This window comes from Phyllostomus hastatus, unplaced genomic scaffold (assembly GCF_019186645.2).
Source record: "Phyllostomus hastatus isolate PE091 unplaced genomic scaffold, TTU_PhHast_1.1 phas_contig_495, whole genome shotgun sequence".
Lineage (NCBI taxonomy): Eukaryota > Metazoa > Chordata > Mammalia > Chiroptera > Phyllostomidae > Phyllostomus > Phyllostomus hastatus.
Genome location: NW_025333895.1, coordinates 7,484,733 through 7,511,810, shown reverse-complemented (window position 1 = coordinate 7,511,810; position 27,078 = coordinate 7,484,733). Strand labels below are relative to the sequence as shown.

Genomic DNA, 27,078 nt, shown 5'->3' with positions numbered 1-27,078 from the left:
TCAAGCACACACCACCCACGCCCTTTCTAGGATGCTGGCCTTTTCCGGCGGCCGGCACGACCTCCCGCCCCGCAGTGGGGCAGCCCAGCAGGCGCCCGCTGGGCCAGGCCCCTCGCAGGGGAGCGGGCAGCCAGGGTCTCTCTCGGCGCAGAGCCGCCTGTGCCGGGGACAGAGGCTCCCCGACCTGGGGCTTTACAGACCCGGCCCACGCCGTGCAGGCCCTGCCCCGTTACTTCCCTCTGCAAAGGGACGGGGAGTACAGTTTGCTAAATAAGAGGGCATAAATATTAAACAGAGAAGCCCTGAAGGTCGATTTACATAAAATACGGCTTTATTTGGGAGCCTGTCCCCGAGACAGAGTCCCTGTTTAAAATGCTTTACGGTGTTCGAAACCTCGGTTGTCCCCGGTATTTATTGGTTCGGCAAACGAGGCACCGTGTCCGTGTCCCCTCGGAGACAGGGACATAAACCGTCTCAGGGAGCGCTCACCTCTTCCAACGCCGAGAGGGCGCCCGGGCGAGCCGCGGGTGACGGACGGCCCTGTCACGGCCCTGTCTCGTGCAGAAAATGAGATCTGGGAAGGGAGGGAGGGAGTAAATCCTCCCTGAGCGCGGTGGGCGGGCGGGGGAGGCTGCTGTGTCGTGCTGAGCGGTGACTTTGGAATCTTTTCATCCCGCAGTGCCCAGGATTATAATACTAGGCCCGCCCGCCTCCGGGAAAACCACCATCGTAAGTGCATCCGGCTCCGGGTTGTGACCCTGTGGCCCGCCACCCCGCGCAGTTGGGGGCGGGGCCGCCCTCCTGGAACGGCCATCACAGCCGGCCTTTCCCTCTTTCCCTTGGCCTGCTACTGAGCTTCTTTCTTTTTCTTTCTAAAGATTTTATTTTTATTTATTCATTTATTTAGAGAAGGGGGAAGGGAAGAAGAAAGAGAGGGGGAGAAACATCAGTGTGTGGTTGCCTCTCATGCATCCACCTGCTGGGGACCCGGCCCGCAGCCCAGGCCTGTGCCCGGCCTGGGAATCTGTCCGATGACCCTTTGGTTCTCAGGCCGGCACGCAATCGACTGAACCGCACCAGCAGGGGCTTGAGCTTATTTCTTATTGAAGGAGGCTGTGCGTGCTCATAGTAGGAAACCTAGAAAATACAACAAGAAAAAGAAAAAAGAAAACAAAACAAAACAAAAAACCGACCCAGAAATGTAACCCCCCGCCCCCCCGGAGCGGAGCACTGCCCGCCCGAGCCGGGGCAGAGCTGCCAGGGCGTCCCCGCGGCCACGGGACTCTGTCTCTGCCCCTCATGCGGTCCTCGGGGCGGCCTCGAGTGCCGACCAAACAGCGCCCCCATTTCCAAAAAGTGGGCGTGGAGTCTTCAGGCGTGCTCCTAAAACTTTAACCATGAACCAGCCCAACCAGTCAGAAAAGTGTACTGGGTACTCAGCCCCCTTCATTTCTTCTGGAATCTGTCGCTTTGCCACCTCTGCTTCCTTTCCAGCCTGGAAGACACAGTGAGCGCCGCGCCCTCTGTCCTGAGGCTGCTGTGCTCTGTCCTGCCTGCCGTTTCGATCTTTGAGCTCCTTTTTCTTTAAGGGCCGAAAACCTTGTTAAAGTTCTCACCATCTGAGATGGCTCTTTTTCTGGCTTTGAAAAGCTTGTTTGCCTTGGCTGGTGTGGCTCCGTGGATTGAGTGCTGGCCTGGGAACCAGAAGGTTGCCGGTTCGATTCCCAGTCAGGCATATGCGTGGGCTGCAGGCCAGGTCCCCAGCAGGGGGCGCACGAGAGGCAACTGATCAGTGTTTCTCTCGCACATCCGATGTTTCTTTCCCCCTCTCTCTCCCTTCCTTCCCCGTCTCTCTAAAAAATAAATAAGTAAATAAATCCTAAAAAAAATAAAAGGCTGCTTAGCCTCAGTGCACTGTCCCTGTGTCATCCCCGAGCCCCCCTCCCGGGCCTGGAGGGCGCGGCAGGCGGTTTCCCTGCCCGGCTGGCTCTCAGGATGGCCAGCCCGTGCCCCAAATAACGCACACCTGCTCCGCTTCCGAGCGGGTGCGGCTCTTCTGCGCCTCTACCTGTTAGTCCGTCCGCCAGCCTGTCCATCCACCTACCCACCTGTCAGCCTCCCTCTCCAGTTTTCTACTTCGTCCCGCGGGCTCTGGCTGTCAGCTTCTGGTCCCTCCTGCACCCCCCCCCCTTTACAAGTGCAGGGGCTCCCTGCCCTGGCTGCAGCCAGCATCCCCAGGGTGCACGGGAAAGGCAGGCCCCCGGACTCTCCTCCGGTCAGCAGCTCCTGGGGAGGCCCCGGAGCCCGTGGGAAGCGCCCCCGAGATGGCACTGAGTTTGGGACCCAGGGTGCTGGCCGCCTCCGCACGACCAGGCCCCCCGGGGCCGTGCTGAGGCAGAGTCAGCGGCCCAGCGGCCCGGGGCGAGGACACGCCTCTGCCGTGGAGACAGCCCACAGGCTGGGCCCACTCGCTCCCTGCCCCGCTCTGGCTGTTCTCGGGCCACAGCGCGGGATTTAGGGGGCCTGGGCCCCTCGGGAGCGGAGACCTCCTCTGGTCTCCCCCAACCCCGACCCTCCTGCGGGGTCAGGGCCCGGCCGCGCTCAGCTGGTTTGCGAGTCCGCCACAGCCTTTCCGTGGACTGGCTGCCCGCCCCGCCCCCCGTCGGGGACACGCAGCATCTAACTTCACACTAAGATGATACACAGTCACGCCCAAACAGAGGGCCCCACGGGGCTGTTTGCGGGTAGTGCACCGCCCACTCGTCCCAGTGAGGGACCGAGGGAGTGGGGCCTCCTGCCTGCCCAGAGGCCCTTCAGGGCTGCAGCCAGAACAGTCAGCAGGGTCTGCTGGGCACAGAGGCCCTCCCACTGCGACGCAGACACTGTTATTCCCGACATGCACTCTTCCCGTGTGTACACGCTGGCCGTGAGGGAGCCTGATGGTTCATCTCCCTTCTTTAAGAAAACGTCAAAGCCCTGGCTGGCGTAGCTCAGTGGACTGAGCGCGGGCTGCGAACCAAAGAGTTGCAGGTTCGATTCCCAGTCAGGGCACATGCCTGGGTTGCAGGCCATGGCTCCCAGCAACCGCACATTGATGTTTCTCTCTCTCTATCTCCCTCCCTTCCCTCTCTAAAAAATAAAGAAATAAATTAAACAAACAAACAAAAAACGTCAAGATCGAGTGTGGCCATGACCTGCATTTAGGGCCTTTCCCTGCATTTCCTGGTACAGCTTCCCCGAGTTCACAGCCCGTGGGCTGCAGGCCGGTAGGGCCGTGCCCCGGGCAGCCTGCTGCAGGGCCGCTGGGCGGAGGGCCCCGGCGGGGTCTCGGGGCGGAGGAGGGAGGGCCTGCAGGCCGAGCTCCCCCGCTGGGAGGCCTCGTGCGCCTGCCTCCTAGCCTGCCTCCTCCCGGCAGGAGCGGTCCGGCTCCCCTGCGGCCCGGCCGCTCTTGCCAGACCCGGCGGGGCCCCGGGCACGCTGACCAGCACCCTGCGTCGCAGCCCGCACTCCAGCGTCCCGCCCTCTGCCCCTCCCGCAGGCGATGTGGCTCCGCAAACACCTGAACAGCAGTCACCTCACCATGGAGAACTTGATAGCGAAAGAGTACTCCCCTCTGGCTGCCGCTGCCCGGAAGCATTACCAGGTGACGAAGGTAGGCCTGGCCCCGGGGCGGGAAGGGGGCGGGCAGCGCTCCCAGGGCCCACCCCCACGGTGCCCTCGGCTCCCCCGAGCCCGCTGGGTGCAGTGGCGGGGGGGGGGGGGGGTGCGGTTGCTGGGGAAAAGGAGGCCCAGGCGGATGTGAGGGGAGGAAGGGGAGAACTCTCGGGCTGCTGGGCACGGTGGGCGTGGCCATCTCCTCCGCAGAAGATAAACTGACTCTCCAGGGTGGTGGGGGCAGGCGTACTTCCAGGATAAAGATGCTTTTATCGGGTTTATGGAGTTCTGTGGAGTGGAGGGAGTGGGAGGAGGTCCCTCCTGGGTTTCATTAGGCTCATCACCAGCACATTTCAGACCACACCGAGCGCTCTCACGGGTGTCCTTTGTGGGACGGGGGGGGGCACTCTGTGCTTGCAGCCGTGGTGGGGGACGAGAGGCCAGGGCGCAGGGCTGAGCAGGGAATGGTGGGTTTGGAGCCGCGGGGCGGAGGGAGGGGGCAAGCGGCCTTGGGGAAGGTGGCACCCACCAGGCCAGGCCAGGCGCTCACTGGGCGGCGTCTCCAAATGGCCTGCGAGTGTGGAGTCCTTTCTGCGAGTAGACAACCCCGTGGTCGCCGACATCCCCTGTCCATCTCGGCTCCGCGCTCGCTGCCCTGGACCCAGACTTCTCCGGGGCAGGCGTTTCCCGGTGGCTTCTGAAGCGCCCCCTAGTCACCCACGGTGCGCCCGGAAACAGCCAGGTGCTCAGCTCTGAAGTGAGCGCCAGTCCGGTGCTGCCCCCAGGAGAGCCCCCGGGGAGCTGGGGCAGGGGCGGACAGACCGGGCCTCTGCTCTCCCGGCCCGGCTCTGCTCTGACAGGTGTTTGTGCTGTGGATGAAAGTGCCTGTGACGCCCCAGCCGGCATCGCCCGGAGGGGACACAGGGACGCCGGGGCCTGAGACCGGGGCCTGGTGGCGGGACCGCTCTGGCCCGAGTCCCCCCAGGAGGAGGCCCGGGCCGGGAGGAGGCCCGGGAGGCGCCCCAGGCACAGAGCAGCCAGGGCCTGCCCCTCGGCCCCACTGCCTCTGACCAGCAGCCTGCCGCTCGGGCTGTGGGGCCGGCCGCCTCCAGGGCAGCCCCTGGGGTTCTGCGCGGCCGGCGCTGGGCTGGCCGGGCAGGAAAGGCCCACACTGGAGCCCACGCGGCCGGTGCCGCCCTTGACAGCACGGAAGCAGGCTGGGTGTCCCTTTGTCACCAGTCGGCAGGGTGAGGGGCTCCGCTGGGCTCTGTCCGTTTGCCCCTGGTCCTCCCCGAAAGCCAGGCCTTGGGGCCGGGGTGGGAGAGCGTGGCAGGGCCCCGGGAGGAGGGCCTGGTTCCCGCGGAGGCGGTTTGGCAGGACTCCGCGGCCTTGTGACCCATTGAAGCTGGCGTGGCATCAGGGCGGCCTGGCGGGCAGGGGCGGTTGTGGGGGGGGCACCCCAGAGGGGTCCACTCAGAGTCGCCAGCGTGCCCTGCTGCGCAGACTGCAGCCCCCCTCCCCCACACCCGTGCACCCCTGCACCCCCTGCGTCCCCACGCCCCGGGGCCTGTGTGAACGCTGCCTCCCGAAGGGGTGCTGTCAGGGGAGGGAGAAGGGTCTTGGCAGACTGGCCTCGGGGGGTGGGGGGAACAGGCTCTGGGACCCTGGGCGCCAGGTGCGGAGTGGGCGCCGGTTTCTGTCTGCGTCCACGTGCAGGCCCGGGTGGGGGGGGGCGGGTCAGGAGGGCTGCCTGCAGGTGGCAGGGCTTGGAGCGGGGTCCCAGAGGGAACCGGGAGGTGCCTGGGTGGGCCTGGGGAGATGCACCTGGGTGGCGGGAGCGCAGGTGAGCGGGAGCACGGAGGCTGGTGTGGACACGTGGGGCCGTTAAGAGGTAGCCCGAGGGGAGGGAGCTCAGGGGAGGGGGAGGGGGAGGGGGGAGGGGGAGGGGCGGTGCGGTCAGGGACCCGGGGAAACCGCGTCGTCGGGGCTGGGCCCTCGGCTCTCACTGAGCCCACCGGCCCGCCCGCCAGTGCTGCGCCCTCGGGGGCCCGGCGCCCAGGCTCGGGCCTCACCCCGCCCGTCTCTGCCCCGCAGGCGGTGCCCAGCACGCTGCTCATCGGGCTGATGGAGGAGCGCCTGGGCGAAGAGGACTGCGTGCAGCGGGTGAGCGGCCCTGCGGGGAGGCGGCCCTGCGTCGTCGCGTCAGCCGGGGCTCCCGGGCGGCGGGGTGCTGTCGCTGGCGGCGTGTGTCGCTGTCCCGGAGGGAAGGTGACCGGAGGCCTGCAGAGGGGGGTGTGGGTGACGGACAAACCCTGGAGGGAGGGAGGGGACACGAGAGGGTGGAACCTGGGGTGTCCGCCGGGGCGTTTGTGGGAGAGAGCTGGCTCGTCCCGGGGGGCCGTCAGTGCGAGGACAGCCGTGGGGGCAGGGGTGGCGTGGGGGGCTACGGCAACCGACAGCTCGGGGAGCTGGACGCCCTGGACCTGGAGGAGCAGGGGGGTACCTCAGACTCCCCCTCCATCCGCTGGTCCCCTCCAGTGCCCTCTTTGGAGGTCGGGCCAGTGGCCGCCGGCTGAGGACATGGTCCATCGTGGTCTGCAGCGGGGCCTCTGTGGGGCCCGGCAGGCCGGGGCTGAGAGCACCTCTGGGCCAGCCAGCCGTGCAGCGGCCGGAAGAGTGGCACTCGGCGGGCACAGGGGCTCCGCACCTTCCCCACGGGCCCCCCCCTGCACGCCGCTCCCCTGGCTGTTCCTGAGTGATGCCCCTTCACACACTGCACAGCGAACCTGGGGCCTAGTAAGTGAAGCGTTTTTCTGAGTCTGGAGCCGCTCTAGCAAACTAACCGAGCCCGGGGTGGGGGGGGCGGGGAGAAGGGGGGCGGGGTCCTGGGCACTGCTGGTTCCCAGGCCGTGGGTTTCCAGAAGCACAGGTGGCCATCATCACTGTAGTGCCCTCTGCAGCCGTATCGGGCAGCGTAACTGACCCTTGGCCAACTCTGTGCCACTTACGTCGATGTCCAGAATGACAGGAATTGTCCTCCTTGTTACTGTTTTGGCGACAGGGCCGCCGGCCTGACATGGGAAGCCTGGGGTCCCGGCCTGGGATGTGGCCCATGGGCGGGCGGGCCCTGCGGGAAGGCTGTGATGGCCACCGTGCGGACAGCGACAGGGGCCCGAGGGCCTTTGCCATGTAACCCCCGCGCCGGCACTGTGCGGTGGGACCGTGGTCGCCCCTGGTTTGGGGCCCAGCGTCCTGGTCTTGCCCACGCTCGCCACGTCCCTCTGGGCAGGGGCCCCCCTTCCCGCGGCCTCCCAGTTCTGGTTCGGGTCCAGCCCGAGCCATCGTCGCCGGCGGAGCGAGGAAACCGCCCCTCCCTCTGTTGCGGGTTTCTGCGGAGCTGCGGGGGGCATGGGAGCCCGCTCCCCCCCTCGCCCCCCTCACTCACGCGGGAGACAAAGCCTCATCCGGAGTAAACAGGCCTTCTTGCTTCCAGGGAGGCAAGTGACACATATGCATACTCATTTATATGGTAATTATTATTATTTAGCGGCACGGGGACCAGGGCGGGTAATTTAGAGCACAACAGAGATGCAGGGGGTGGTGCTCAGGGAACAGTCCTGCATTCATAGCCCGTCAGGGCTCTGTGGTTCGTGCCGATTCCCCCCCTCGGTGTAACGCAGTCTCTTTGAAGAACTTCTTTGAAGTGACCGTCAAACACATCAGAGGACCGGAGACCGGCACTCGGCGTGGGCCTGTCGGAGGGAGGGGGGCTCTGCCTGGCGGGGACCCGGTGGCCCTTCTCGGGGACAGGACAGCCGCGTTCTTGGAGCCCGAGAGTGCGAGTCCTTCAGCGCGGCCCACGAGGGCAAAGGGGGCGCTAAGACGCCGGGCAGGATATTCGGGGCCGGGGGGGGGGAGGCTCTGTACCCCAGGGGTTCTGAGTCTTTGTGTTTGCATGCTGCTCGTCTGACTCACTAAGCACTCCCTCCTTCCCGGGCACCCAGCCCGGCCCCCCGCCCCACCCCGATCCTGCCTCCCGTGGCCGCGGAGGGCCCCCTTCAGAGTGGAGGGGGTCTAGTTCCTGCCTGCAGCACGGTTCCCACGGTCCAAGAGTCAGAGGGTCCCCCAGTCCCCCTGGACTCCTGTCCCCAGCTGTCCCTGTCCCTTCCCTGGGGGTGGCTGGTGTTGCACTCCCTTGAAAAAAGACTGTTTGATACACAGAGAAGCGTTTTTCTTTTTATTTTTTTTAAAGATTGGTTTATTGTTAGAGGGCGGGGGAGGGACTGCGCCCCAGCAGAGCAGAGAGAGAGCTCCCCCTCCCAGCCTGAGGGTGTGAGCCTCTGAGTTGGAGAAGCCGGGGGTGGGGGTGGGCCTCGGGGGGCGGGGGCGGACCGGGGGCAGCCCCCAGCCCGCGAGCAGCCAGAGCCTTTCCCACGCACCTGCACCTGCGTGGGCTGAAGCGGCTCTCCCGAGTCCGGCCTCAGGTGAGAGCGCAGCCCGCCGGCCGGAGCAGAGCGCAGCGAGGGGCCGTCTGACCTGGGCCGCGGACGTGGTGTGTCCTGCCCCCGAGGGCGGGACGACTGCCACTCAGCAGTGGAGGACATGAGTGCACACTCCTGTCACGGCCCGAGGAAAACGCGGCCCCTCTTGCAGAGGCCGCAGCCGAGGCTGCTCCCGAGAGCCGGATGCCCTGCGGGGGCGCCCAGCAGAGGGCAGCAGGAGCTAGTGGGGCGGGCACCGGGCCAGGGAGACACGGGGCCGCGACCGCCCCGCAGCGGCGTCAGCGCGGCTCCCGCTTCTCCGGAGACGGCCACCCAGCTGGTGAGTGGGGCACCGGGGCCTCCCATCTGGCTCAGCGCGTCAGCCCGTAGGGCTTGGAAGAGTGGTGGAGATGAGAGTGGGCGAGTTTTGCTGCAATCCGTGACACATTAACCCCCCCCCCCCGCTTCAGTTTTAAATACGGATGACCCGGCGACCTGCAGTGCTAACCGTAGATGAGAGCAAGTGTCAGCACGCGAGAGAGCAGACGCGCACTGGGTTGGCACGTCTTTTACTTATTTGTTGAGACGTGGGCTTCGCCGGCGTCCGCCCCGAGGAGTTCTCCTTCTGCACCGACAGCCAGCCCTCCGCACGTCCCCCTCCAACAGCTGGCGAGGTTGGGTTTTCCGGGGGCGACAGCATGGGGCCCGGCCTCCGGAAGTGGGGTTAAGAGTGAGTGGAGGAAGACGTGGAGCAGGGTCCCGGCCCCCCAGGACCCGAGCCGGAGGGAAGAGGCCGTCGGGTGGGGAGAGAAGGGACACAGGAGGCGGGTGTGTGCTTCCTGGTGGCTGGGACCCAGACACCCTGAGGCGGTGCCAGAGGGGCAGTGACCAGGTGAGGCAGCCGCGTGGGCAGGGGGAAGACAGAAGGACAGCTGTGCCTTGGGGGGTGGCGGCCCAGAGTGTCCCCCAAGTATCGCCCACGTCTCAGGGGTGCAGAGCCACCCCCTGGGGATTCAGCCTCCTGCCTCTGGAGGAAGGGGGATGCCCCCCCCCCGGCTGCTCTCAGGAGAGAGAGGGGCCCCCACATCCCCCAGCAGGACATCCCCGAGTCCGCTGCCCGCGAGCTCGCTCCTGCGCCGACTTCCGTGAGGGGCTCGAGCGCCTGTGGGGTCGGGTCCGAGCAGTGCTGCGGCCGGTGCCCGCGGACCCGAGGGACGACGGCAGGCGCCTGGCCGTCCTCGAGGACACGTCAGCGTCGTGTGCTGCCCTCGGTGTCTTCACGTGCCTCCCTTTTCTCTCGTGGGCTGGGAGCCACCTCCGGTTTCACCAGGAAAAGGCCCCAGGGCGTCTGGGAGCTGAAGCTGGGAGCTGGGCGGGGCGTCCTACAGGAAGACCCAGGGGAGCGCCCCACTCTGCCCCTGTGCTCTGCGGGGGAGAGGGGAGGAGCCAAGGAGCCCAGGGGCTGGGCGTCAAAGAGGCAGAGGACCCAGCGAGAGCAAATGCGCCGGGCAAGCATCTGTCCCTGTGAAACTGCGCCTGCGCCTGAATTCCGGCCGAGAGGCGGGGAAGACCGGCGTCCCCAGGGAGCTGGGTGCCCGCGTCCGTCCGGCAGGCCGCGCCGGGCTGGGCCTCGCTACGTCCCCCGGGCCGGCCGGCCGCCCCTCTCTCCTTTCTTCTCACCCGCGACATCTGCTCGGTGCTTGTCCCTCCTGTGATACCGCCCCCCCTCGCAGCTGTGCAGACCCCCGCGCCAGCGCGCGGGGCGCCCTGAGCAGACGGCCCCTTTGATGTGTGATGAAACAGGACCGAGCCGCGGGGGCAGGCGGGCGCCGGCGCCGGAATATCAATTAACCTGCTCGGAGCAGAGCTGCGGCTCCGGAGCGGGGCGGGCCCCTAGCGGAAGTGCCAGCAAGACGGGCGATGTGTTCCAATTAGGGGTTGGCCGATGCCTCCGCGCCCAGTCGCTCCTGGAAGGCAGACCCACGGACCTCGCTGCGGACCGACCCGGGGCCGTCCTGGCAGCGGTCAGCGGCTGCTTGCTCATTCATGGCTTCTCGCCCTGCCAGACTTTGCAGGCATGAGCTTGCTCTCGGCCCACATGGGTTTCCCCTTGCGAAGTAGTGTCCATCTTGCAGCTGGGCAGCTGCAGGGATCATATGCAAAGGCAGGAGCTCTGGGGAAGACCTCCGAGCACCAGGCCTGGGGCCCTCATCCTGAGAATGCCCCAGGACCAACACTCTCCCACCGGCGCCCCTGCTTTCCAGGGGGACCCCCTTGGGCTGGTGCGCGGCTGCCCTCAGGGCCCCTCAGGGACGTGGGGTTGGTGCCATCCCTCTGGGTCTGTAAGAGCAGCCTGGAGAGTTGGGGGGGCGGGTGGAGCCTGCGAGTCCCTCCAGAGCCCCCTCCGTCTCGGTCCTTGCGTCTGAGATCCGCTAGGCGCTGTGCGGCGGTGAGGCCCGGCTAATTAGGGAGATGCTCCTCATTTTGCTGCACTTTTCCTGGGTAATTGGAAGCTTGCGTTCTCCAGCGAGTCGTCGTCGGTGAGGGCTGTTCCCGGGAACAGCCCTAAAAGCTTCGGACCACATGCTGGAATCGGCTGCACATGTATGGGCGAGATGCTAATGAGGGCTCCGCGGAGGAGGCCCGTGTCCCGCCGCCGGTGAGGACGGAGTTCCTGCCCGCTCTCAGCTTCAAACGGGGGCCGGAAACAGGGGGGCCAGCCCTTGTTTTGGGGGAAGCTGTCGGTGGGCTGCCGAGCCCTCCCCGACAAATCAAGGAAAACTCCGGGGCTGCGTGCGGCCAAGTGCAGGAGCCGGGGCGTGGCGTCCGGAGCGCACGGGCCCCCCCTCCCCCCGCCCATGCGGGCCGCCTCGGCGCCTGCGGCTGCGCCCGCATCCGTGGACGCGGTCTTCTCCGGGCCGCGGCCCAGCGCCGGCCGCCGGTAACAAGGACTTGAGGGAGCAAACCGCTGTCCACGGACTTCCTCTCGCACGTTTGCTTCGTTAGCTCGGAAACCCGGGGCTCCGGGACGGCGTGTTTTCCTGCATAATTTAAGAAATTAATGATAGCATGCCTGCTTTTCCCAACACGCCTGGCTCTGTAAATTTGTTTAGCTTAAAAAAAAACAAAACAAAAAAAACCCTGTCAGTTGAGGCTGTTGGAACCTAAATAGTTTCCTGTTGAAGGACTGCAGGCTCCTCTTTTTTTTTCCCAGGGGAGACGGGGCTCGCCCTGTGCGCACCGTGTTCTGCGGGGCCGGCGGCCTCGCGTCTGAGCTCCCCCGTCCGTCCACCCTCTGACCTCAGCAGCCACGTCCCCCTAAGGACCGGCGGCGGGGAGGGGTCCCCTTCCGAGAGTGGCGGGGTCAGAGCCCCCGCCCGCCCCGCCCCCGCCCCCCACTGCAGAGCGGAGGCCCGAAGCTGTGGGTGGTTTTTGAGTCGCTCTTCGCAGCGCAGCTCGCCCCGCCTGACGTGGCGGGGCGTCGGGCTGAGCGCGTGCCACTGCGCGTGCGTGGGACTCGGCGCGTGGGACCCGGAGAGGCTTGGGGGGCTGTTTGACGTGCGCGCCGCCGAGGGACGTGGAACACGGCTTCAGCACGTGGGAAGCCGGCGTGTCGGCTAGATGCTGCAGAGGTGTCGGTTCTTGTTGAATTAATCTGTACCCTGAATGTCGATACAGGATCCAGGGGCCGTTTCTGTTTCGGAACTTGGCAGAGTGTTTTTGCTCTGTCCTGGAAGAGCAGGGTTGTTGTTTTTTTTTTTTCTTTTCTTTTCTTTTCTTTTTTTTTTTGAAAAAAGACAAAGGAGGAGGAGCAGAATCTGCTACATACAACAAAAAAATTATAAAGCAGCAACGATTTCTCTGGGGTGAGGACCATGCCGGTGCCCAGGGGCACCGAGAGGCCCGAGGCAGCCTGGCGCCGGCGCCCAGCCTGGGACACGGGTGACGCCGGGGGTGGACGGGGGTGGACGGGCTGTTGCATAGACTGGGTCCGGACAGTCGGTGAGACCGGAGGAGACCCGTCAGACCTCAGCCGCACGTCATTGTCACACGAAAACGCGGCCCCGTCAAATATTTACACGTAGAGACCGAACCTGCAAGAGAACGCAGCTTAAACGCAAGTGAGTATTTATCCGCGTTCGTGGTGCCAAGCGCTTCCCTCCCGCAGCCGCGCGGCCCGAGAACGTGACGCGGAGGAAGCCGATCAGTTTGGCCGAAGACGCGGGAGTCGCAAACAGCCCCCGCCCCCATGCACAAGGTGAAGCCCCCCCACCCCCACACATACACGAGACGAAACAGCCCCAGACAAAACAAACAGTGGAACACATGAGCGACGTGGTTTGCCTCCAAGGGCCTGTGGTCGTGTTTGCCAGAGTGGGCTGCTGTCTTTGATACGTGAAGAGCCCTTGTCAGTAAATAAAAGGATAACCCCCGCCCCCCCACGGGGACAGTGCAGAGAGAGCACGATGAGCATTTTTGGAAAAGGAAAAACTCAGCCAGTGGACGTGTGGAAACAAGGCCGAGCCTCGCGCGTGATCGGAGACGTGTGCCTGGAGGCAGCGGAGCCCGGTTCCCGCTGGCCAGACACACGTCCCCTCCCTCCGGCGCTGCCGGCCGCGGACACGGGGGCAGGCAGCCGGGCCGGGGGTCCACCAACCGCCCGGAGGTTCGGCCGTGACCTGGGGGCGCTTCCGCGGGCGCCCAGGTGTCCGTCCAGCGTGTTTTACGTGGGACAGTGAAAAGCCGGACCAACACCAACTGCGCGTCCGAGCGGCTTCGCTCTCGTTGGCAGCGGGAGCCGCCCAGGGCCAGGCGGCCGCGGGGACCCCAGGGAGGAGCGTTTCAGGACATGGGCATGTTCCCGGAAGGTTTTTGCTTTGCCCGAGAAACAAAGCCAAGACCACAAACAGCATGTTCGGCGTGAAGCCGGGGGCGGGGCAGACGTGCCGGGGGCGGGGCGGACGTGCCGGGCGAGCAGCGGCTCGTTGGGCTCCACGGTGTGACCAGCGACTTGGGTCCTCATCGCGGCTTTTCCGTGTTTTCCAAGGGGCGCACAGTGGCCGGGCCTGACTTTCACAGTCGCATGTGGAGTTGATAAAAAGGGACCTCCTAAACCAAACCCCGAGCTCTTCCCGGAGGGGCCTGAGGCCCGAGGCATCTCCGCCCTGCGGCGAGTTCCCTGCAGAACGGGAGCTCGGACCCCGGTCTCTCCGCGCTGCGTCTGCGGCTTGTTCCGAGGCAGGGCGGGGTTTGGCTTTGACCTCGGGGGCTCCTGGTCCGGGGCCTCGCATCCGGGGAACAACTTCTCCTTCAGGAAATAAGCCGGGACGTGGGCAGAGCTGTCTGCACGGAGGTGCTCGTCCCGGCATGATTCCCGTAAGGTTGTTAATGGCTGCATTGTCACCCGCGGGGTGTGGTTACGTGACCGTGGCAGCTCGCTCGGCGGAATGCCGTGCGGCCGTTGGAATGGTGACCGTGAAGAGGCGTGCCGCCGCGGGCGCCTGCCGGGGGCGCTCTGGCGCGCGATCGGGAAGCACACAGCACGGTGTGCAAGCCGGCTCCACCGTGACGGAGTTCAGAAGGGAGCAGGGGGCAGGTAGGACGGTGCACCCGCCAGGAACCTTTATTTTCTTTTGTCTTCAAAGTTCCGATTTTTCTGTGAATCTGTCCGATTCCTTTATTAATTCCCAAAAACCTGCAAACCGGAAACAGACGGCCCCTCTCCACCCCTCCCCCTGCCCAGGGCTGGATCCTGGACGGCATCCCCGAGACCCGGGAGCAGGTGCTGGCCATCCAGACCCACGGGATCGTCCCCAGACACGTCAGTGAGTGGCCCCGGGGGCCCCGACCCGCTCTGCCGCCCAGGCACCGCCCACAGGGGGAGGGGCAGCACGGTTGGGCCTTTTAGGGGCCTAAGTGCGGGGGAGGGGGGGTCCTTGTCCTTAACAGGGTGGGCTCCGGGTTTGGGCCTGGTGGCTTCTTTGCCCCAGGAGCCCCACCTCTGAGAAACTCTCTTTAGGAAATCGTCTAAAATGTGGCAAAGGCGCTCGCACGGAGATGTCCCTGGTGGGGTTATTCTAAAAAGTCACTTACTGATTGGTTTGAGGGAGGGAGGGAGGGAGCGTGGGGAGTGTCGGTTTATCTGCTGCCCCACTTGCTGACGCGTTCTCGGGTCGGCTCTGGCGTGCGCCCTGGCTGGGCGTGGAACCCCGGACCGTGGGCCACGGGGACGGCACTCTGACCAACGGGGCTGCCGGGCCAGGGCCTCAGAGAGTCGTCTGTGATTGTGAGGCCGTCAGCTGTCAGACGGGTGGGGTGCACGCAGTCCTCAGCCCTGAGGTCACGCCCGCTGTGTTTGGGGCTGAGAAGGCCTCCGGGGAGGCCGGTGGTGGGGGTCAATGTCATTACACGGTGTCGGGCCCCCCAGGCTAGTTACTGGTCCCTGCGGTTCAGGTGTCTGGGACCCGCTGCCCAGCACGCCTGGTTTCCTCCTCTGCCTCCCCGCCCAGTCGTGCTGAGCGCCCCAGACACGGTCCTGATCGAGAGGAACTTGGGGAAGAGAGTCGACCCTCAAACTGGAGGTAGGCACCCGCGCCCTGCCCCCACCGCACTGCAGCCCCCACCCCGCCCGCAGCGGCGTCCTCAGCAGCCATGGCCTCCTGTCCTGGCAGAGATTTATCACACCACCTTCGACTGGCCCCCTGTGGCTGAGGTCCAGAACCGCCTGGTGGTGCCCGCGGGCATCTCGGAGCCGGAGACGGCTCGGAACCTGCTGGAGTATCACAGGAACATCATCAGGATCCTGCCCTCGTACCCCAAAATCCTGAAGGTCATCAGTGCCGACCAGCCGTGTGTGGACGTCTTCTACCAGGGTGAGCTGGGGGTGGGGTGGGGTGGGGTGGGGAGCGGGCTCACCTGCACCCCAGCCTTCCTTGTCCCACCGTCACTGAACCTGGCGGCGCCCGATATCCCTGAGGGTGAGGTCCCCAGGAGCACCCCCCTCGCAGCCCCTGGGCTGCTGACCTTGTACACCCTGCGTGGTCGGCAGATCTGACCGGGAGGGGAGGGGCGAGGAGGGGCGGGGCCTCGGCGGGAGAGCTGGCAGCACCGTTTGCGTGCGCGTAAGGGAGACAGGAGGGACGTTCTATAAAAACTGGAAACAGGGCAACAAAGTCCCACCGCCAGCACGAAGACCAAAGAGCTGCAGCGCAAGGGGGCGTCCTGAGCCACTCCAAGGCCGCCGGCCGGGGCGCGTGTGCGCAGGGCGGGACTGTGGGCTCGACTGCCCCGCCCCCCGGGGCCTGAGCTCCCACCCCCACCGTGGGCACCCCCCCTGCTGTCGTGGGCAACTCCCCTCCCCCCACAGAGCCTCGGCGTTGCCAGCCCCCCAGGGTTGGCTCAGCGCACGTGGGCTGTTCTGGCTCTCGTGGTGACCCGACCTCTGTCCGCAAGCCGGGGGGAAGCTGGGGGAGCCCCGCCCCCCGGCTGCCGAGGGGGGGCAGCTTTTTAAAGTCGTGCCTCGGTTGTCTGCAAGGCCAGGCGCCCCCCCTTCCGTGCCGGGACAGGCCAGTGACACCGTAACAGTGCCACCGGGCACCCAAGGCACTCGGCCGCTTACACGGCCGTTTCTCACGCTCTCAACCCCCTCCTGCCAGGGGACGTTGCTTGCGGGGGAGGCGGTTCTGAGCACCCCGGGGCGGCCCTGCCGCCGGCCCCCCGCCCGCGGGCGTTCAGAGGTGCCGGGCGCACGGGCGGCCTGTGGCGTCGCCGAGGTTCTGCCCCTCGGAAGGGCCTTCCGCAGCGGGCGCCGCTCTCCGAAGACAGACGGCGTTCGGAAACAGCGTTTGTCTCGTGCCGCGAGTCCGCGCACACACAGTAATTGCTTCCCAATTATCTAACTAAACTCAGAAGTTCACGTGCTCGTCCGTCAAGAGCTCGTGCCTGGAGCTGTAAATAAGAGTGCGAGTGTCTGAGTATATTAATTACTATTAATTAGTAATGCAGAGAGAGAAATGGAAAATTGGAGTGCCAAGTCCTCTCTGTTGCTTTCCCACTCTCTCTGCAGCGCATCCAGCCACCACGTGTTTGTGAAAAAGAGTAATTGGGGTCGGGCCTGTCTGGGGGACCGTTACCTCTAACGAACTTGCTCACGGACGGTGACTGAGCGTCGGGTGCCTGCAGGCAGGCCGCTCCGCCTGTGGGGCGGCGTTCGCTCTCCTCGGGCGAGCCGGCCCTGGCAGGTCTGAGGACACGGAGGCCTGGGCTTGACCACCCCCTCCCTCCGGCCGGGCCCACTGGCGGAGGTCACCCGTGCCCGTGGGGGGGCGGGGAGAGTGACCCCCGGCCCGTCCCCCTCTGTCAGCGGGGACGAGAGTAATTCCGGGCTCCCCGCCCCCCGGGGACTACGGGCCGGGCGAGACAGGGCGAGACTGCAGGGTGTTCGGCTCGGCAGTCGCCACGTGCCGGCGGCGATGGTGACGGGGCCACCACGCACAGCCTGGCACGGTTGGCCCACCCGCCTGCGCCCGTCACTCCAGAGCGAGGGGACCTGTGGCGTCTTGGGTGAGCCTGCCGGCTGAGAAAGCCCGCAGAGAGCGGAGAGGCCCGCCTCCGCGCGACAAACACGCTCTCCCGGGCCCCGGTCTTGTCCCCTCCCCAGGCAGGGCGTCTGGCGACATCTGTCTGGGGACACTGTGGTTGTCACACCTGGGAGGTGCTGCTGGCACCTGGTGGGGGGGGCGGGCAGAGACGCTGCTCAGACCCTACCACGCACAGGACAGGCCCACAGCCAGGAGCCCACGGGTCCCGAACTCGGAGGGTGCGAGGCCGGCCCACCCTGCCGCTCCGGGTGCTGGGTCGGGGTGGCCGGGTTCCTGAAGGCGGCAGCGTCTGGCGCCGCCCCTGGCCCGGGGTAGGACCCGCCTGAAGGTGGGAGGGGTCCAGGGCCCCCTCGGCCGACCTTGGTGCTGGATGCTCTGGGTCCCCGGCAGGAGGCGGGGTGGGGAGGGACACGGGCAGCTGGGGGGCGGCTCCCCTGTTGGGCGCCGGGACAGCCCTGCCCCGGCCTCCCCCGCCCGCTCTCCCGCCTCTCCAGTGCTCCGGTGCTCAAGTGGCAGGGGGCCTGGTCTGATGTGCAGCGGCTGTAGGCGTCCGGGGTCCCGCTCTGTGCGGTGGCCCCGGAGATGGAGATGTGCCCCGCTGTCCTCACTTCTTTGTTCACCACAGGCCAGGGCCCCGCGCCGCCCAGGCCGCGCGGCTGCCCCACCCTCACCCCCCGGGGCCTGGCTGACGGCCGCCTCCTTGGGGGCCGCACATCACTCCGCTCCAGTCCCCGAGTCCTTCAGAAGTCCGCCTGTGCTGCCCCCCCCCCCCCGCCCACCCCGGGGCCTGATGCGGTCATCAAAGGCCGTCTCTGCCACCGGGAGACCGGCCTGGTCCTGGCTCAGGCTAGAGGCTCGGCATCCCGACCTGATCGACGGTGCACATCTCACATCTCGTGTCCTGGGACCAGCCCCCCAACACAGCCAGCCCCCCTTCAGCTGGGAGGGAAGCCCCTCCCCCCTCGGCGCCAGGCCCGGAGCCCGGCCCTGCTCGGCAGACGGGGAGGGCAGACGGGGAGGGCGTCCGTGGAGCCGTGGCGGAGGGGAGCCATTCTGCGGGGGGAGGAGCCCACGCCCACAGCCGGCGGCTCCCGCCCTCTCTGGCGCCCGCGCTCACCACCCTGCCACCCTCTCCCCCAGCCCTGACCTACGTGCAGACCAACCACCGCTCCAACGCGCCCTTCACCCCGCGGGTGCTGCTCTGCGGGCCCGCGGGCAGCGGGAAGAGCCTGCAGGCTGCGCTCCTGGCCCAGAAGTACAGGCTGGTGAACGGTGAGTGCCGCCCGGCCCTGCTCTCCCGGGGGCAGCCCCCTGGGGGGACGGGTGGCCAGGAGGGCACCGGCGTCGCTGCCCTTCCCTGAGCTCCGCTCTGAACACTCTTCAGTGGGTCCGTCTTCGCCGGGATGACGTTTTTTCTTGCCCAAGGATAATGGCCATCCGAACACGAACCAATAAAACCGCGTGCGCAGCCCAGGGAGCCGGGGCCGTCTCTGGCCACCCGCCCTCGGGTCCCCTGCAGCCCGGCTCTCTGCGCCCTGCCCCAGCGGTGCGGCCGCCACCTGCAGCCGCCCGCAGCTGCCCGCAGCCGCAGTTCCTGCGCAGCCGCAGCTCCTGCGCAGCCGCAGCTCCTGCGTAGCCCGGGTTGCTGTTCATTCCTTTCCCCGTCGCGGGCAGCTCCCCGGCCTGGGGCAGCGTGTTCACAGGCAGGCCGTTTCTGAACCCGAGGAAGACTTCTCGCCCGGCACGGCCTCAATAAGTATTTATTTCACCAAGAGGAGAGGAAACGGTGAGATCGGTTCTCCGGGACTTGCCCGGCGTGGTCCCAGGCGGCCCCGGCTGCCCGCCCGCCCGTCTTCAGGACGGTAGAGGGCTGGGCGGGGTGGGGGGTCTCAGGGCACTGTCGCCCAAGTGTGTCACCAGCCCAGGTGGCCTTTGCTTCATTTAGGAAGAAAACACAAGGCCCGTACCCCCACACAGATAAAGGTGCGTACCCCAAATCACACATACACGTCACCCCAGGCCGTACATGCGCACGCACACACACACGTGACGCGCCGCCCCGGGAGGGCCGGGCTCTGCGTGAGCGTGCCGCCCACTCAGGTCTCCCACACGCCGGGAATTAACGACAAAAGCCACCCCCACGAAACGAAGATGGAGAACCGAGCGGCAGCTCGGCTCTGATGAGTGTGGGGAAAGGCGAGTCACAGTGGTGTCTGTATCTCACTACAAGTTCTCAGTGGTAGTGTTCTGCCTTGGTTAGTTTGGAGAGTAACCTGGCCACTTCAGGATGAAACATGCTTTTGCTGACATCAGTGGGTTTTTTTAAAGCCATTATTCGGATCATTTCTTCTTCTGGCTTCCCCCCTGAAGAGGATCTGGAGTCGGAGGGACACTGAGCGCCCGGCGCTCCAGCTGCGCCCATGGGGGCCGGGGGTCCTGCGCCGCACGTGGCGGGGGGGGGGGGATCTAAGCAGTGCGCCTGCGGCATCTGGCTACACACAGTGCGTGCCCCCGTGTCCTGCCTTGTTCACGCAGGCGCCCTCGTTCAAGAAAGGCTTCTTTTTTTTAATTTTTAAAGATTTTATTTGTTTTTAGGGAGAGGAGAAGGGAGGGAAAGAAACATCAATGTGTGGTTGCCTCTCATGCGCCCCCTACTGGGGACCTGGCCCACAACCCAGGCCTGTGCCCTGACTGGGAATCGAACCGGCCACCCTTGGTTCACAGGCCCACCCTCAATCCACTGAGCCACACCAGCCAGGGCAGCATTTTATTTTCTTATTCTCACCCAAGAACATGCTTAGAGAGACGGAAAGGGAGGGAGAGAGCGAGGGAGAGAAACATCAACTGGTCGCCCCTCGCCCAGTCACTTGTCGGGGAGACGGAGGACCACACCCATAACTCAGGCAGGTGCCCCGACCGGGAGTCGAACCCGAGACCTTTTGGTTTATGGGATGACATTCTTCCCAGCCGAGCCACACAGGCCAGGGCCGTGTCTGATACTGTAAATATGCCTGGTAGACAACACAGAGTTGGTCTTGCTTTTCTAAAAAATCCATTCTGGCCCTGGCCGGGTAGCTGCGTTGTCCAGAGCATTGTCCCAGCACTCCAAGGTTGCAGATTCAATCCCCAGTCAGAGCACCCAGCTTCCCGTGGTCCCCTCACGCGCAGTGTGAGCAGGAGCGCCCGTGGGGTGGGGCGCGGGGCCCAGCGCATCTCCTGTCTCCCTCTGGAGCAGGCGCCAGCGCACCCAGGCCCTGGTCTGCCCTCCCCGGGCCGCTCATTTGTAATCCGTCCTTGCCGGGTGCGTTCTTTCTCACTCCGCGTCTTCCTCCGTGGGCCCGTTCTCCTTCCCTGACTCCTGCCAGCGGACTTCGCCCGGACGGACACACCCCCGCCCTCGGGGAACCTTTCACGTTTCTCCCAGCGACCGCTCCTTCCTGCCCAGCAGGCAGCGCTGGGGTTTCTCCTCTTCTCATTCTCCTGCCTGTTGAAAGTCTCACGGCGTCTCCCCGGCCTTCTCCCCTCCAGTCTGCTGCGGGCAGCTGCTGAAAGAGGCCGTGGCGGAAAACTCCCGATTCGGCCAGGACATCCAGCCGTTTTTCGAAAAGGAGATAGCAGGTAGGCCGCGCTTTCCACAGCTGCCACCCCCTCACACCCGCCGTGAGGTGCACCAGCCCCCCCCACCCCCCGCCGCCAGAGCGCACACAGGGGAGGGCAGCTGGGCACTGGGAGCTGGGCACTGGGAGCTGGGCTCTTCGGGGGCAGAGGCTCTGCGCCTGCAGGCTGAGGGTGAGGCCTCCGGGCTGCCCAGCCTGTCCCAGGGGCCCGGGGCTTGGGGGGCCCGCATGGTATCCACCGCGGGCAGTCTGGAAGGTTTCCGTTTGTCGGGAACCTTTGCTTACATGGGGCAAACCTGAAACAGAGACCCAGGGGAGGCCACGGGCGGGTGTTCCGATTTCACCCGCAGCCAGAGCCGGAAGGGTCGGGCCGCTTTGCAGGTGCTCGGACTGACCGGCCGCTGGTCCTCCGTGGGCCTGACGTGACCTGTCTGACAGGGGCCGCTGGGCCAGGTCATCTCTCCAGGAACCCCCCCCCCCACCATGATCCACAATCTGAAGACGTTCCTAAGATCTGACCCCGAGGAGAGACCTTTGAGATCATTCTGGTCCAGTTCCCTGCGTCCACGAGTGATCGGGGGCGGGGGGGGGGTGCCAAGCCTCTGCGGCCACCCAGCCAGCGCGTGGCCCCTCTGGACCCTGACTGCCCCTCGGGCAGAGCGGTTTTCAGGCCCCTGCGTCCTCTCGTGCGTAAAGCGCTGTAGCCCCACTGTGCGGTCAGCACGGCTGTCAGGTCTGACACGAGCGTGGACTTGGGAGTCACACCGACCCCGAAAGGAGCTGTGGTCATGACGGGCAGGCGATGGGCGTGCTGGCCGGGACACCGTCCGGCAGCGTGTGCAGGGCCTCCTCCCCCATCCTCCGGACATGGGGAGTGGACGGGGGAGCCGTAAGAACGGGCTGCCCGCTCCCCACCGGCAGCTCGGACAGCCCCGGGGCCACGTCCTGGCCTGGTTCTCCCAGGTCCCCAGGGCGAAGCTCGGTGTGCGGGGGCCAGGTGTGCGCAGGGCAGGTCGCGGAGAGAGTCTGTTCCCTCCACGGCCGGCGGCTGTGGGAGCTGGAGGCACCGGGCGAGGGTCAGGTCCACGGTGGGCTTTGGAACTTCCCCGCCCATTCAGACCCTGGGGTGCCCCCAGCCCTGCGCGGCTCTCAGAACCCGGCCCTCTTGGGGGCGAGGGGGACGTGGAAGTCCCCGGCTGCGGGGACGGGTGAGGACCGATGGGCGGTGTGTGTGCGGTGCTGGTAGGGAAGTATCATCGTGGCGGCCGCGGGGACAGGGGCCCGAGCCGCAGTTTCCTCCTGCAGCGGCAGCCTCCGGTCACGCAGGGTGCTGGGCTGCGGGGCCCCCTGGAGGACGCGTGATGGCTGAGTGGGCGGCTGCCTGACCCGGCGACAGACCGCAGCGTTTTACAAGAGGCGTGGCTGCGCGGGGCTGTCTAGGGCGCGAGGGGGTGTGACCGAGTTCTGCGCCAAGGGGCCCGCAGCGGTCCAGGAGGAGAGGCGAGGCCCACGCAGCTGGCGGTTGACGACTGTCCCGCGGGGTCTGCAGGGGTTCGACTCGCTTCTTGCAACTTTTCTGTGCTTGTGAAGCTTTTTTTTGGATGGAGTTACACAAAGTAAGTATTTGGGCGGTTCCCGAAGTCGCACCCCTCCTGCGATCCTGTAACATGCACGGTGTGCCCACAGGGGCTTGCGGAGCCCCTGAGGACCTCGGGGTAACCGGAGGGGCCAGGCCCAGGTGGCGCCCTCCGCAGTCGGGACCCTTCGTGCGTCCCCCTGGGAGGGCCAGGTGTTCACCTTCTGTTGCTGGGGACGCGGACTGGGGCGGGGCGTCAGCACGGACGTGCCCCGCCCAGCGCCGTGGGCGGGGCCGGGTCCATCCGCAGGCGCCGGGAGAGCGCGCCCGCCCTCGCGCGTGTCCAGCACGTAGCGTCCTCCGCCTTTCCCTTTCTCTCCGGCCACGGAAACTGAACCCAGCGAGTCTCTTCGGTGGCAGCCGAGCGGCGGCATTGCTTCCTGTTCTTTCCAGTGACTGGAAGGAGACGAGACGCACGGAAGCGAGCGACACCGGTAGCTTCCGCCTTCCGTGCTTTGTGCTAAATTCTGCGCGCTGCCCCCAGCCCCCCACAGCCTTTTGTTCGCGGAGCCTGTGTCGCTCCGCACTTCCCGTTCCCACAACCTTAGAGACACAACAGCAGCCGGCACGGCACCTTCCTAACGAGCAGTGAGTCCCGCGGCCTCACCGACCGCGATGCGGTGGGCTGCGGGGCGCATGTACCTTCCTGGCTCCTCCGGGGTGGGCTGCGCACGTGTGGCCGGGAACCAGCGTGCTCGCTCGGCAGATCCTCGGGGAGGCCGGGCCGGCTGGCAGGGCCCGCTGCTCCGCAGCCGGAAAGCCACTCGCCGCCGGCGGAAAGGAAGAAGGGGTGGGTGATTCTCCGGACCCCGCCGGAAGCGGGGAGGCCGGGCTGGACGCAGACACCCTGCCGCCAACTGCTGCCTTGCCAGTCTGCTCGCCGAGGCCCTGCTCCCGGAACCCAGTGCTGCGGGGTCTGGGACCAGGGGGAGGGGTGCCGTGTTTAGGGATGGGGCCCGTTTTCAGCCATGTCCCCTCCCCGCGTCTGAGCTCTGCAGCCGTGTGGGGGCAGGCCTGGAGTTTGCCAGGGTGTCGGAGGGAGGCCGTGGGCATCCACGGGCTCTGCGGGGCTCCCGACACAGCCCCCCAGGCCAGGCCTGGGGCCCAGCCCGCGGAGGTTGGGAAGGTGCTGCCCCTTTCCCAGTGAGCGGCCACGTCCCCATGGTGGGGCGGGAGGCTGACCCCAGGCCTTCCTGAGAAGAGCCCTGACTAGGTGGAGGCAGCAGGGGTCCCGCGGCCCTGCGCCTGTTCCCGTCTGTGCCCCCGGAAGCCTGTGAGGTTCGGGAGCTCGGGGGAGGGGCAGAGGTGCTTGGTACAGACACAGAGGCCTCCTCACCCTGGGGCCCGGCCCTGGCCCCTCTGGGCGGGCAGCTGCCTCCGCCGGCGCACGCCGCGTGCAGCCACCTCGGTGCAGAACCGCAGCCTCACCACCGGGTCCGCCGGCCAGCGTCCTCCCACCTGTGGGCCTCCCCGCTGGGGACACTCCGCCCCGGCTCCCGGCTCCCGGCTGCCGGCCGACTCGGCAGGCTCTCGCCCCCTCCTCTCACCTTGGCGCCGCAAGCCCGGAGCTGGCAGTCCCACCGCTGGGGCCACCCTGGAGGTCATCGTCACCACCGTCAGCAGCTCCGCGGGGCAGATCCAGTCATCGTCCTTTGTCCCTTTGTCCTTTCCCCGTGGAGCCACCCCCCCCCCCACCCGCCTCGGGGCCTCCGGCCGCGATGTTCCCAGGCATGACCTCTGCAGACTCCGTTATGTTCCCCGGCGTCCCCGCAGGGGCTGCCAACACCTCCTCCTCGAGGCTCAGCGGCAAAACTAATAACGGCGTTGTTTTCCCATCTTTCACGTTCACTGGGCAGCGGGCCCCAGGGCCCCATCCTAGTGCTGGATCCTGGGCTCCTGGCGACAGGCTGGGACCGAGGCCTGGGTGTTACAGAACAAACAAGGGGGGGCCTGGGATGATATACTATTACTGAAAGAAGCCCCCAGGTTCGTTATGTCCTCCACCAGAGGAAAGACGTCTCTCAATGCCAGAGATTTGTGAAAAGGAAAGGAAAACCTTTATTTAATGCTATACAAACTTAAAGTAGTGACCTAATGTCTTTATCAAAAATCCTGAAGTCCCTTAAAGCACCCACAAACAGACACAGTCCTTCCTTCCTTCCCCCTTTGCCCAGTCCAGAACCGTATCTCCTAAAGCTGCGGGGGTCCCTACTCTGGCAAAGGCACATGGTCCTCTCTCCCCGGACCACAGGAGTCTCCACTCCGTCAAGGCTGCGTGGTTCTCTCCCTCAGGGTCGCGAGGGTCTTCACTCTGCTAAAGCTGTGTGGTTCTCCCCCTTCAGGGCTGCGCAGGGTTCTCCCCCCTCCATGGCTGCTGCGTCTCGGTTTAAATCCCAGCGCCAATCTTCCTCTGCAGCCCCATTTCTGGCTCCTCTCACAATTGGCCACAGCTGCCAGGTTCTGGGCAGGTGTGGCCTTGTGGCGTGGAGCCAATTATCTCCAGGCTCTTCTGGATCTTATTACAGATCCCTGTTTGAGGCTCCCCTCTTGGCTGCGCCCCGTTACATGGGGGGATGGTGCTTCCGTGGCCTGGACTTGCAAGTACATGGCTCTGACCTCCTAAACGCATCCTGACTCAGGTGCTGCGAACAGAGCACAGTTATTCCCAGGGGCTCCGCCCACGCCTGCTCTCTCGGCCGCCGCCGCTTCTGCAGGCCCCGGAGCCAGGAGTCAGGACTGTGCGGGACTCCGGGGTCGGCTCTGAGTCGCTTTTATGTGGGTGCGAAGCAAGCCACCAGCCTGCTCTGGGCTTTTGGGAGCGTGTTTTCTCAGCCGCTGCACGCCGTCAGAGTGGGGTGGCCCTGCCCCCACCCCCATGGCAGGGGGTGCAGACCTGCTGCTCGGCCCCCAGTCAGGATCTCTTCCTCTGCCCACGCGGCGCGAGGCTCAGTGCCTCCACCTCCACGGACAGACGGCCGGCTGGCCGGCTCTCTCCCTGGGCGCCGCTCCCAGCATGGGGTCTCGGCGGAGCTGAGGTTCCTTCCCTCCAGGGACCTGGGGCTTCCTGAGGAAGGCAGCCACCTGTCCACGTCCGCGGGGCTGTCCGGGTCCCCAGTTGTCACCGAGCGCAGCAACCAGCCCTCCTTGTCGGCCGCGGCGGACCTTGGGGAAGTCTGCACCCCCGTACTGTTCGCCCTTTCCCAGGACCCCGTGTGTGTGGCTGTGTGTGTGGGGGGGGCGGGGGCTGCTGGCGGCAGGTGCGCCCCCACCCCAGACCGCTGGCTCTGATCTGGGACCCCGAGGGCGGCCTCCCACCCGGCTGTGCCGACCATGTCCGTTCCCGAGCGAGGCCTGGGCTGTCTCTGATTGGCTGTGTGGGTCTGTGCCCCGAGCGTGAGACGTCTGTCTCCCTCCGGCCACCCCGCTCCCTTGGGTGGGGGGTCGGGTCCGGGGCTGCCAGCCAGGGCGTCCCCAGCCGCGGGGGTTTGCCTCGGGCTCTCTGGGAGCAGAGCGTGTTCTGACACCTGCCCACATGGCTCTTCGGCCACGGTACCAGGAGCTGCCACCTCCCTTCAACCCTGTCGGCGTCCCCACCGGTGTGCTTGCTCCCCACCGTTCAAAAATCGGGGGCCCAAGTCCCCGGGCGCACGTGCCACACGGCAGGCCCTTCCGGCGCAGAAGCCGGTGCTTAATCGGCGTAATAACTTCCCCCTAAAAGCCGAGTCCTGATGTGCGGGAAGGAACGCGGAAGACAGATCATCACTGAGCGTTCCCGGTGCTGCCTCCCTAAACATTCCTCTCCGGAGCAGGTCCCTCGGGGCCCAGCCGCGTGGGGGGCGGGGGGGAGATTTGAGGGAGATTCGACTGTCATTCACACCTTTGCTGGTAATGAGACCCCGCCGTCGCCGCGCAAACAAGCCGCACCGGCCCCAAACGGGCGTGATTACGAGCATTTCCGCGAGGCTTCTGCGCAGCCACCTCCCAGGAGGCCCGGGGCACGCCTCCTTTTTGGGGGGGGGCGGGGGGGGGGCGGATTAATATTCTCATCACTAAACGCACACTAAAGATCCGACAATGGACCAGCTTTTCGCTCCTGTTGAAAACTCGCGGAGAGTTGCCGGGTGGAAAGACAAAGTGAGCCTTCCCCTCGGAGCCGGGGAGCGGGCGCGGCCTGGGTGAGGGCGGCCGCCCACCCTCTCCGCGGAGGGGCGCGCCGAGGGACCCCGGCCTGCTCCGGCAAGGCTCTGCCTGCGGTGTGTTTGCGCCAGCGGAAAGCAGCGCCCGGCTGCCTAAATTATTCACCGGTTGATTAATGGACCCACAGGGGTATAATTAGGAGAGGGAGAGACGGTGGGCACCGACCGGCACAGCGCTTGGGGGAACGGGAGCCTTCATTTTTTTCCCGGGAACTTTCTCGGGCGCCGGGCGTTTGAAGATAAGTTGGGAAGAGCTCAGCGCGCTTCTCTTTTGAAGTGGAAATAGGACAGTTTGAATCCGTCGAGTTTAATTTTTCACAAGCTTTCGGGGCCCCGCGGTGCAACTCCCTCTTTATTATTGAAAAAACTCCGCGTTCTCCTTTCATTTCGCGCACGCCGACGCGCCCGCGGTCCGGGCAGTAAGCAGCGAACACGCTCGTTTGCCCCTGCGTCGGGCTGTCTGTCGGCGGGCGGCCCTCCCCGGGGCGGCCCCGCCCGCGCCCCCGCCGCAGGGCTGCCGGGGGTGGGCCGGCGGCCGCCCTGTAATTTATGCATTTCCGAGGAACCGCACCTCGGTCTGACAATGCTTTTGAAGTAGCTCCTTTTTTCAAGTCAAACTCTGACTTTTCCGCGGGGACTGCTACAAAGATTTCCTCGTGGAAAGTAGGCGCAAGTCTTCCCCGGGCAGAGGGGCCGTGGCCCGGGGCCCCCGGCCGGGCGGCAGCCCCCCGTGGCGGCCAGTCCACTCACGGGGGTGGGAGGCAGGGTCAGAGCCCCGCTTGGCAGTGGGCTCCTGCCCCAGAGGCCCTGCTCCTTGTTTTTTAAAACACCAGACTCTGGCCCTGGCTGGTGTGGGTGGCTCAGTGGCCTGAGTGCTGACCTGTGAAGCAAGGA

At 66.0% G+C, this 27,078-nt stretch overlaps 1 protein-coding gene across 1 annotated transcript in view; it reads left to right on the top strand.

The window, feature by feature from the left end:
- AK8 (adenylate kinase 8) overlaps window positions 1-27,078 on the top strand; it is a 69,172-nt gene that overhangs the window by 6,987 nt on the left and 35,107 nt on the right. Inside the window, exons 3-10 of the mRNA XM_045846366.1 lie at window positions 680-729; window positions 3,539-3,652; window positions 5,749-5,817; window positions 13,879-13,960; window positions 14,645-14,716; window positions 14,807-15,007; window positions 17,876-18,007; window positions 20,264-20,353. Coding sequence (XP_045702322.1) covers window positions 680-729; window positions 3,539-3,652; window positions 5,749-5,817; window positions 13,879-13,960; window positions 14,645-14,716; window positions 14,807-15,007; window positions 17,876-18,007; window positions 20,264-20,353 — 810 coding nt within the window. The remainder of the gene's footprint in view (window positions 1-679; window positions 730-3,538; window positions 3,653-5,748; window positions 5,818-13,878; window positions 13,961-14,644; window positions 14,717-14,806; window positions 15,008-17,875; window positions 18,008-20,263; window positions 20,354-27,078) is intronic.